This window comes from Nyctereutes procyonoides, unplaced genomic scaffold (genome assembly GCF_905146905.1).
Source record: "Nyctereutes procyonoides isolate TBG_1078 unplaced genomic scaffold, NYPRO_anot_genome, whole genome shotgun sequence".
Taxonomy (NCBI): Eukaryota; Metazoa; Chordata; class Mammalia; order Carnivora; family Canidae; genus Nyctereutes; species Nyctereutes procyonoides.
Genome location: NW_026575036.1, coordinates 5,872,766 through 5,884,874, shown reverse-complemented (window position 1 = coordinate 5,884,874; position 12,109 = coordinate 5,872,766). Strand labels below are relative to the sequence as shown.

At 41.3% G+C, this 12,109-nt stretch overlaps 1 protein-coding gene across 1 annotated transcript; it reads right to left on the bottom strand.

The window, feature by feature from the left end:
• Positions 1-2,209: 2,209 nt before the first annotated feature.
• LOC129505546 (cationic amino acid transporter 3-like) lies at positions 2,210-3,994 on the bottom strand. Its single transcript, XM_055318584.1, has one exon. It carries the CDS (start codon positions 3,992-3,994, stop codon positions 2,210-2,212), a length of 1,785 nt encoding a protein of 594 aa, XP_055174559.1.
• Between the last annotated feature and the right edge of the window lie 8,115 nt (positions 3,995-12,109).

The window sequence follows — 12,109 nt, the reverse complement described above, 5'->3', positions numbered from 1 at the left end:
AGTCCATTCCTGTACAAAGTCTTCTCTAATTTCACCAACTAACCCTCACCACTGTGCCAGCCACAAATGATCGTCTTCTACTCTGAATTCCCCAAATACTTCATTTGTATATTACTTATGACAACACTTTCTACTTTGTGTTACAGCTTTGCTTCATACCTTGTATTAGAATATCAGCTTCTTTAGTGCAGGGGCCATATATCATCTTTTTTTTTTTTTTTTTGGTCTTTTTCTAGTTTCTTTTCTTTTCTTTTTTTTTCTTTTCTTTTCTTTTCTTTTCTTTTCTTTTCTTTTTTTTTTATACCGAATATAATGAGCATACAGTGTTCTTATATTACTCTCACATGTCCAATACAAGAATTCAACAATTTCACATATTTCACAGTGTTTATCAAGATAAATGTTCTTTTAATTCCCTTTATTTAAATAACCGATTCCCCTACCCATCTCCCCTTTGGTAACTCTCAGTTTGGCCCTCAACATAGGAGTCTGGGTTTTTTTTTTTTTATTCTCTCTTTTTTTCTTTTTAATTTTTTAATTTCTTAAATCCTATATAACAGTAAAAACCTACATGTGGCATTTGTTTTTCTCAGACTGACATATTTCTTTTTTTGACATATTTCATTTTATTATTGATAAATTTCAACTGCATATATCGACTTAAAATATCTCCCTGGTCATAGTCCCACATATAACTTTCAGGTATCATTAAATTTATTTCAATGTGAAAGGAGTTCATTCCACATTAGCTGAAGATCTAATACTTACTAAAATATTCTTTATTTTTTTAGAAATTTATTTTTTATTGGTGTTCAATTTGCTAACATATAGAATAACACCCACTGCTCATCCCGTCAAGTGCCCACCTCAATGCCCGTCACCCAGTCACCCCACTCCCCGCTCACCTCCCCTTCCACCACCCCTAGTTCATTTCCCACAGTTAGGAGTCTTTCATGTTCTGTCTCCCTTTCTGATATTTCCCACTCATTTTTCTCCTTTCCCCTTTATTCCCTTTCACTATTTTCTATATTCCCCAAATGAATGAGACCATATAATGTTTGTCCTTCTGCGATTGACTTATTTCACTCAGCATGATTGACATATTTCCAGTAGCATTATACCCACCCAGTCCATCCATGTTGTTACAAATTGCAAAATTCTATTCTTCCTTATGCTCTATATATCACGTCGTCTTTATCGATTCGGCTATCAGAGGATACAATGGTTACTTGTATACTTCTATATCCTGACTATTATAAATAATGCTGCAATAAACATAGGGTACATATATCTTTACAAAATCATGTAACTAATATTCTTTCCAACAGAAAAAGAAACCATCAACAACAAAAAGAGACAAATGAATGGCAGAAGATACCCACAAGTGATATATCAATAAGGGGTGACACTCAAAATACATAAAGAACTTATACAGTGCAATACCAAAAAAAAATAATCCAAATAAAAAAAGGCGGAGGAGCTGAATAGATATTTTTCCAAAGAGACATACAGATGGTCAATGGATACATGAAAAGATCTTTGTCTCACTAATCATCAAGGAAATATAAATTAAAACTGCAATCAGATATAACTTTACCTAAAATCAGAAATAGAAGAAAAGCAAGTGTTGGCGAAGATAATAAGAAAAATGAACCCTCCTACACTGTTAGTGGGAATGTTAATGGTGCAGGCATTATGGAAAAAAGTATGGAATTTCCTCAAAAAAATTTAAAAAGAACTACCATGTGATCTGGTAATTCTGCTACTGGATATTTTCTCAATCGCTACAGCTACTGTGGTGATCACACTCACCAGACTGAGATCAAGAGTCATGTTATACTTACTGAAACAGCTAGCTATATCCTTCACTAGTGGATATTTAATGAAAGAAGAGGAAAACGCCTTCAAGCTTCTTTTAATACTAATTTTGTAAAAGTCAGTAAGCAATATAGACACAAAGAGTAGAAAGAAAAAAAAAGAGGAGAAAGAGCAAAGTCACATCCTTCATGCTACCATAAATATGGAATTCTATTAGTATTTTCACACCAATATCTCATAGGAGCCCTAGATTCCCATGTGCTCAAGAGTACTCCCGATTACTGTGTAGGGAACCAGACTGCATTCAGGTAGGGAACCAGACTGCATTCAGGTGTGATGATGTCAAACCAAAAATGTACTGGCACTGCTGAGTTCAAGGTCTATGGTTTGGTCACTTAAGGCTGTGCTGGATCCCATAGGCGAAGTAGATAACAAACCCAGTCAGCATCCAGGCACCATATCGGGCCCAGGTGCCAGCGGTCATCTGCATCATAAGGCAAACATTCAGAAAAATGCTCAGGAGTGGGAGGAGAGGCAGACCAGGTACCTTGAAGTGAAGGGCAGTGGAGTTCTGTGGCTGTCTCCAGATGATCCCGGTGATCCCAGTGATGAGCACCAGGAGCAGCACAACCACTGTGATCCACCCTGGGTCTCCAGAAAGCCAACCTGGCCACTGGGCCAGCACCAGGCAAAGAACAATCAGCAGCAGAACAAGCAGTGAGGAGCAAACATAGACAACTCGGCCAGAGAGTGGAGTGGGGGTGGGGCTGCCTGGAAAAAATAGTCCCTGTAGAGTTAGCTTCTCTGCTGCAGGTAGTCTCTCCTCCTGCACCTCTGCTTCATTTCCCTCATTCTCCTCTTGCTCCTCTGCTTCGTTTTCTTTATTCCTCCTCTCAGGCTGATACCTGATGATGAGAACACAAAAAGCTACCAGGGAATAAGATAGCAAGGTCGCAATTGTCCTGAGGTCCAAGAGATCAGTGAATTCAAAGAAGAATAATATAATTACTGCAATAACATAAATGAATATGCTGGACACCACGTGGGTTTTTGTGCCTGTGATGACCCTGGCAAGCACAGGGAACAGGAGGCCATCCTTTGCCATCATGTGTATCACAAAACGTATGGGGAACGTAAAGTTCCAATACATGTTGATAAAAATATTACAGAAAATAACAACAGCTACAACATAGTAGGCAAGATCCCAGCCAATATGGAGAAAAGCCTCAGGCAAGGTGCTCCCAGGTCGGAGCTGGTAGTAAGGCACCATAAGTGTAAGTGCTGCAGAGACACCAAAATACACCAAGAAGCAGGTGAGCAGTGAAATAACAATGCCCATAGGGATGGAACGCTCAGGGTTGTGCGATTCTTTGACTCTGGTAACAAGAACGCTGAAACCTATAAAAGCATAGAAACAGGTTGCTGCTCCACGGAGAATCCCCTGGAAGCCAAAAGGCATGAATCCTCCAGAGCCCAGAGAGCCCAGGATAGAGGTGTCATTGAGTCCAGCTTTTATGTAGTCCTCTTCTGTGAGATTCCAGTTGTGCAGGTCCCCCTTAACGAAGCCAGAGATGATGACAAAACTGAGAACCAAAAGCTTCACCAATGTGAACAGTTTGAAAACTATGAAGAACTTATGATAAGCCACTCTTTGAAATTCTAAGAGAAAAAACCCAAGGACGAAAGTAAAGTAGACTAGATTATCTGTTAAGACTTGGGGAATGTGCTCTGAGATACTCTCAGAGATCTGGTTTCTAATCAGGTAGTCAAAAATTAAGGTCCAGGCCTGGATAACAACGACTGTATCAATAAAAAAGTAAAGGATGAGGTTCCAACCCGTGATGAATGCCCAGAGTTCACCTACAGTGACAAAACAATAGAGATATGCGGAACCAGAATGCGGAACCCGGGCGCTAAACTCTGCATAGCACAGCGCAGCCAATAACGAAGTTAGGCCAGCCACCAAGAAGCATATCACAGTGGCGGGTCCTGCTTGACTACTAGCCACCTCAGCAAGCAGGAAATATACACCAATCCCCATTGTTTGGCCCACACCCAGGGCCACTAAATCCAGAGTACTCATGCTTCTACCATATTTAAACTCATGTACTTTTTGTTCCAGTGGACGTCTGTGTACCAACTTTTGACCAAACTTGCGAATTGCTTGCCGCAGCATTCTAGCTGGAATTGAAGAAGATTCTAAGGATCAGAGAGCTGTAGCAACCTCTGGGAGCCAAGAGTGTTAGATCTGGTTCAGTGAGGCTGAATTAAGCCAAGTTGGGTTAGGGCTACAAAGGTCGGGTTGCTCAAGCTTCACAGTTGCTGCTTCATATTTCTTCTGGTATGTGTTATCCTTCCATAATGCCTAGGGAAACAATAAGTGTATACTGAACATTGGTGTTCAACAAACCAAATGAAACTCAAAAGTCGCATGAAACTTGGTGCAGGCCAAGTATCACAGAAACTGACACCAAAAGACATCATTAAAAAATCAATTTAAAAAAATCAAGTCTGCTTCCCCCCCCCTGAAAAAGTACCAAAGACCACCCAACATTCTGCTTTTAAAAAAATGTATTTTTCAGTAGGCTCAATGTCCAGCATGGAGCCCAACACATGACCCAAATTCACAACTTTGAGATCAATACCAGAACCAGTATCAAGACTCAGACTCTTAACTAGCTGAGCCATCCCAGCACCCCAACATCCTCCTTTTTTTACACACGTGATATAATCCTATTTTATCTCATTAGTCATGTAGCTTCATGTACTAATTAATACACAGAAAGCATGTATGTATTGTGGGATTTTCACATGCAGAAAGTGTGTACTGTGTTTGAGCACAGGTTATGACACATTAATTCATGGATTAGAGGACCATGATGAAATTACGACCCATTTTTTTATATACCATCAGAGTTTAAAATACAAATATTGGTATATCAATCTTAAAGCTCTTATCACTAAACAACATGCACATGAGACAGATAAGGAAGCTCAGTTCTTATGGATTCTTTCTACTTTATTTATTTATTTATTCCATTCACTTTATTGGAGTTCAATTTGCCAACATATATCACCCAGTGCTCATCCTGTCAAGGCCCCCCCTCAGTGCCCGTCACCCAGTCGCCCCAACCCCCTGCCTACCTCCCTTTCCACTACGCCTTGTTCCTTTCCCAGAGTTAGGAATTTCTCATTTAAAGTGTTCCTAACACACAACCAGGCTTCACATCCTCCATGCTTCGTACTGCCCTTTCTTCATAGTCTTTCCTTCTGTCATCATCTGACCTGTCCTCATTCCTCCAGCCTCATTCCCTGCCCAGTTTCTCCTCCAGCTGAGAAATTCAACACTTGCCCTGTTCCCTTGCCTCTAATGCCATCTTGGCCCCTTCACTTAGATAACCCTCACTTCTCTTACAGTTCCCAGGTCAGCAGTTACTTCCCCAGGAAGCCTCCACTGACCCTTATGCTGCCCTTCTTATGAGCTCTCACAGCATGAGGCTTCCCCCAGGTGCCAGTGATCCTAATGTATCCAAATTCTAGGTCAGCTTCTGGTCTTCTCCATCAAACTGTGGGTTAGCACAAGAAGTGCTAGGTACTATGAAGGTAAGAACAATAAGCAGGTAACAGAAATCCTGGATGTGAGCCTAGGTCCTTCTTCATGACTATATGAACTTGGGTAATTTGATTAATCTCTCTAAGCCTCGGGCTCCTCATCCATTGATTTGACTTCGCTCACTGGATCAACATGAGAATTCAATATGAAGATATAAACCATCACACACTGCAGGTGGGAGTGTCACTGGGGGACCATCCAGAAGCACAGTCTTAGTGGAATTAAGAATGCACACACACTTGATTAAGTCCCAGTAATTCATTTTTGCTTTTGTTTCCCTTGCCTTCATAGATGTGTCTTGCAAGGAGTTGCGGTGGCCAAGTTCAAAAAGGGTGTTGCCTGTGTTCTCCTCTGGGATTTTGATGGATTCTTGTCTCACATTTAGATCTTTCATCCATTTTGAGTGTATCTCTGTTGTAGGGTGTAAGAGAGCGGTCTAGTTTCAGTCTTCTGCACGTGGCTGTCCAATTTTCCCAGCACCATGTATTGAAGAGACTGTCTTTTTCCCAGTGGACAGTCTTTCCTGCTTTGTCAAATATTAGTTGACCATAGAGTTGAGGGCCCATTTCTTCATTCTCTATTCTGTTCCATTGATCTATGTGTCTGTTTCTGTGCCAGTACCACACTGTCTTGATGATCACAGCTTTGTAGTAAAACCTGAAACCTGGCATTGTGATGCCCTCGGTTCTGGTTTTCTTTTTCATTATTCCCCTCACTTCTGCACAGCAAAAGAAACAGTCAACAAAACTAAAAGACAACCTACAGAATGGGAGAAGATATTTGCAAATGACATATCAGATAAAGGGCTAGTATCCAAGATCTATAAAGAACTTAAACTCAACAGCAAAGAAACAAACAATCCAATCATGAAATGGACAAAAGACTTGAACAGGAATTTCACAGAGGAAGACGTAGACATGCCCTACAAGCACAGGAGAAAATGCTCCATAGGGATCCCTGGGTGGCTCAGCAGTTTAGCACCTGCCTTCAACCTAGGGCCTGATCCTGGAGTCCCAGGATGGAGTCCCACGCTGGGCTCCCTGCACAGAGCTTGCTTCTCCCTCTACCTGCTTCTCCCTCTGCCTGCATCTCTGCCGCCCCCCCCCCATGAATAAATAAATAAAATTAAAAAAAAAAGAAAAAGAAAACGCTCCACATCACTTGCCATCAGGGAAATAAAAATCAAAACCACAATGAGGTACCACCTCACACCAGTGAGAATGGTGAAGATTAACAAGACAGGAAACAACAAATGTTGGAGAGGATGTGGAGAAAGGGGGAGCCCTTTTGCACTGTTACTGGGAATGTGAACTGGTACAGTCACTGTGGAAAACTGTATGGAGGTTCCTCAAAGAGTTAGAAATAGAACTGCCCTGTGACCCAGCAATTGCACTGCTGGGGATTTACCCCAAAGATACAGATGCAGTGTAATGGCAGGACACCTGCACCCCAAAGTTTATGGCAGCAATGTCCACAAGAGCCAAACTGTGGAAGGAGCCTCGGTGTCCATCGAAAGATGAATGGATAAAGAAGATGTGGTCTATGTATACAATGGAATATTACTCAGTCATTAGAAATGACAAATACCCACCATTTGATTCAATGTGGTTGGACCTGGAGGGTTTTATGCTGAGTGAAATAAGTCAATCGGAGAAGGACACACATTATGTGGTCTCATTCATTTGGGGCATGAAAAAAATAGTGAAAGGGAATAAAGGGGAAAGGAGAGAAAATGAGTGGGAAATATCAATGACGGTGATGGAACATGAGAGACACCCAACTCTGGGAAATGAACAAGGGGTGGTGGAAAGGAAGGTGGGCGGGGGGTTGGGGTGACTGGGTGATGGGCACTGAGGGGAGCACTTGAGGGGATGAGCACTGGGTGTTATGCTATATGTTGGCAAATTGAACTCGAATAAAAAAATACAAAAACAATTAAAAAAATAAAACAAGACTGTAAATAAATGTATGTTACTTTAATTAAGACCTTTTACTGGAAAATGCATGTCATTCAAGAAATGTTGACATATGGGTCTTAAAATATTCCTTGGGAAAAGTTCTTAGTTATGTCTTTTTGCTTTCCAGAATTAAATTAAAGCTATCAAAAAATAAACAAAATAAAAAATTATATGGTCTCATTCATTTGGGGAATATAAATAATAGTGAAAGGGAATAGAAAGGAAGGGAGAAGAAGTGGGTAGGAAATATCAGAAAGGGAGACAGAACATGAAGACTCCTAACTCTGGGAAATGAACTAGGGGTGGTGGAAGGGGAGGAGGGCGGGGGGGTGGGGGTGATTGGGTGATGGGCACTGAGGGGGGCACTTGACGGGATGAGCACTGGGTGTTATTCTGTATGTTGGCAAATTGAACACCAATAAAAATTAATTTATTATTAAAAAATAAAAAATAAAAGAAACAAAATAAAGCTATCATTCCACAAAAAAAGGGGGGAGCGGGGAATGGACACTCGCTTGGGCACTGTAGTTGTTGAATGGCTTGAATGTATCTAAAACATATATAGAATGTGGACTGGAAGAGCATTTGTTAAATACACTAAAGCAAGGGGAAATGAGAATAGAGATGAGGATGAAAGGGGAAAATAAAATGCACTGAAAGTAGCCTGACAGGAAGTGATGGTCCTAACAAACTATGATGGAAGAAGGGACTGACTCCACTCTGAGCAGTGCAGGTTCAACACGGGAATTCAGGAGAGGACCTGGTACATACCCTGATAAAATGGCAGGAACTCAGTAGACGTGTCATGAAGGGAAACCAGAATTCTGTAATCATCAAGATACAGAGAATACAAAGAAGGAACCTGCCAAAGAGAGGGGGGAAGAACAAGGAACATAGGGCACCCTTCCTACTATTCCCTCTGAACCCATTTCACTTTTCCCAGTTTCTCTTTCTCCTTCAGCTCCTTCAACTATCCTTGGAGGCTGCTATATTTGGCACTAAGGATGCTTGTATCATGTTTCTTTCTCTAGGGAACTGTCCCCAGCCATCTACCTCCCAACAAAGACACAAAAGTGGTTCTTCACGTTGTTAAATCGCAGAGCCCGCTGAGGTCAGACACCTCAAAAAAATGTGTTACACTATTCTGAAGTCCATCCATGGACCCGGAGTGGGATCCAAAGAAGAATCATCTGAATGGCAGGGTTGAAGAGGGCAATACTTTAATAATTTCTGTTTCCCTCAACTATTGTGCAAGGTGGTCCTTGTGCTCTTCCCACTTTTACTGAAGAGGAGAGAGAGAGGCCTACAGAAAGTATGAGACACAAGAGAAGCAACCCAGAAACAAAACATCTGGGAATTAAATAACCATGTTTTATGACTCCAACAGGAACAGGCAAAACAAACACATGAACAAGTAAGCATATAGAAGAGAAAGCAGATCCATGATGGGGAATTCTGAGAGAGCCCACCACAAGTCCACTTCAAACAACAGAGACACATTGTCCTCAAAAGCCATGTTCAGAAATGCCCATTCTCATGCAATAATCTACAATTATTCCAATGGTTTATATTCAGTCCAAACTCTGACCCAGCTGTCAGAGCCCCTCCCTAATTCTCCCCTTACCCACAGGCCCAACTCTGGCAGGGGGCAGTCAGGAATACAAGAATAGAGGCTTTGAGTTAAGGGCAAGAGTTTGAAAGAGTAATAACTATGGTGCATGTGTCACCAACACTTCTATAGCAGAAACAGTTCAGAATATGTATGAAAGTGTAAACAGAATGAAAACAGGCTGAGCCTCATATCCAAAGGTTAAAAAAAAAAAACAGCTTACGAAACCAAATGAAAATGTAATTTTCGCATTTTCTCTGTTTGTAGAAGTCTGTGTTCAATCATGGTCCTTCATTTATTCATTCAACAAGTAAGCTGCCCCCTTATTTTGTACTACGGATAAAGTAAAGTAAAACATAAACATCCTTCCCTTGAAGTTGCTAACATTCTGCAATAGGAAGCAAATAAATAATCACATAAGTGATAAGAATATATATTGTGTCAGATTTGCAATCATTGCTGCAGAGAAAAGGAAAGATGGAAAAGGTTAGGAGGTGTTTAGAGTGGGTGTTGTGATTTTGAAATAGGTGATCCAAGATGGCCTCACATTCACAGTGTTGTGCGACCATCACCACCATCCTTTGCCAGAACTTGTTCATCTTCCTCAGCTGTAACTCTCTACCCATTTAACAGCAGCTCCCCATTCCTCCCTCCCTGCAGTCCTTGGCAGGCACCATTATATTTCCTGTCCCTATGAATTTGACTCCTCTAGGTACCTCATGTTAGTGGAATCATAATATTATCATCTTGTGACCAGCTTATTTCACATGGCATAATTTCTTCAGGGTTCCTCCATGTTGCAGCATGTGTCATAATGTCCTTCCACTTTAAGGCCGAATAATATTCTATTGTGTGTATATCCCACATCTTGGTTATCTAATTATCCATGATGCGCATGCTGCTTGTTTTACGTATTGGCTGTCGTGAGTAACACTGTTGTGATGAATACAGGTATACAAATATATTTTGAGTCCCTGCTTTCAATTCCTTGGGATATATACCCAGAAGTGCAATTGCTGGATCACATGGTAATTGTATATGCAATTTTTTGAGAAATCAAGCGGTTGCCCCATTTTACATTCCCACGAGCATTTAATTTCTCCACATCCTCACCAACACTTGTTATCCTTTTTTTTTTTAATAGCAGCCATCCTACTAGGTATGAAATGGCACTTGGCTAGCTTTGAGGAATAACAAGGAGGCCTATGAGGCCAGGACAGAATGAGTGAGGGAGAACCAGTAGGGGATGAGGCCAGAGAGAAAGCAGGAAGCCAGATGCTTCACATAGGGTGTGAGAGTTACTGTGAAGCTTCGGCTGTTACACTGGATGTGATAGAAATCCTAGAAAGGGAAGAGGGTAGGAGTAGTAGGTGGTGAGTTGTAGTACAGGAGCAGAGCTTCTGTGTGATGACACTCTCGGCTTGCCTTTCCTTCCCCAGCTGGAGCCTGAGGTACAAAGAGTTAACTGGCCACAGCCAAGGAAGGACCCTAGACTCTAAAGCCCATTTTGGCAAAGACAGAAATCTGACAAAGAACTGAGGTCCAAGTCTCTTTCACCACCACAAAGTGAAAATACAAGGGAAGTAACCCAAGTCAGTTGACACAAAGTACATTACGTGTGACATTTATGATTTGCTCCAGTGTCATCTCCTTGATGTGTGACAACTGAACAGATGGGACAGAGTTTTGCTACCTCCACTTTTTGCTTTGTTTATAAAACAAGTCACCCAACACTTTGACATTAGGCAACACGACATGATTCTCCAACTTCAATAACTACATGTAGGGCGAGCCTGCAGAAGGGAGGAGTGTACAACAGTCAAAGGATTGAATGGGGTGTAGAATAGGATTTTCACCTGTTTCAGGACGATAAGGAAGTATCCTTATAGTGTAAGCACCCAGAGAAAAGATATTCCTGGGTTTGTTACCTTTTTTTTTTTTTCTGTAATCTGTAAATGACTACACAGGCGCATTCCATGTATTTTGCATTGGGGCTAAACAGAAAATGGATGGTCTCCAAGTAGAGACTATGTAAATTTCTGCATGAGAAAGACTGGATTCAATCTATTAAAGATCAGATTTCAACTAAGTATAATGAATACAAAGGCAAATTCCAAAGTAGAAAATTCAGGAACCACAGTGATTCTTTGCACAAAAGAACTCAAGGAAAAGAAATATCTTCCTTCCCTCTAAATTATCAACACCACCACCAATATCCCCAAATCATCACACACTCAGTTACACACAGTGCAAGACAATGGTGACATATACAGAATTCCACTCTCTGGGAACTTACAACTTAGTGCATTTCATGAACACTTCCCCACCTGATGAAATAAGTAAAAGATATATCCACTATGAACCAGAAAGGGCATTCCTAAGTAAGAAATGAACATAGACATGGCCAACAAGCACATGAGAAAATGCTCTGCATCACTTGCCATCAGGGAAATACAAATCAAAACCACAATGGGATACCACCTCACACCAGTGAGAATGGGGTTAAAATTAACAAGGCAGGAAACCACAAATGTTGGGGAGGATGTAGAGAAAAGGGAGCCCTCTTGCACTGTTGATGGGAATGTGAACTGCTGCAGCCACTCTGGAAAACTGTGTGGAGGTTCCTCAAAGAGTTAAAAATAGATCTGCCCTATGACCCAGCAATTGCACTGCTGGGGATTTAACCCAAAGATACAGATGCAATGAAACGCCGGGACACCTGCACCCCGATGTTTCTAGCAGCAATGTCCACAATAGCCAAAGTGTGGAAGGAGCCTCGGTGTGCATCGAAAGATGAATGGATAAAGAAGATGTGGTTTCTATATACAATGGAATATTACTCAGCCATTAGAAATGACAAATACCTGCCATTTGCTTCGACGTGGATGGAGCTGCAGGGTTTTATGCTGAGTGAAATAAGTCAGTTGGAGAAGGACAAACATTATATGGTCTCATTCATTTGGGGAATATAAAAAGTAGTGAAAGGGAATAAAGGGGAAAGGAGAAAAAATTAGTGGGAAATATCAGAAAGGGAGACAGAACATGAGAGACTCCTAACTCTGGGAAACGAACGAGGGGTGGTGGAAGGGGAGGTGGGCGGGGGGTGAGGGC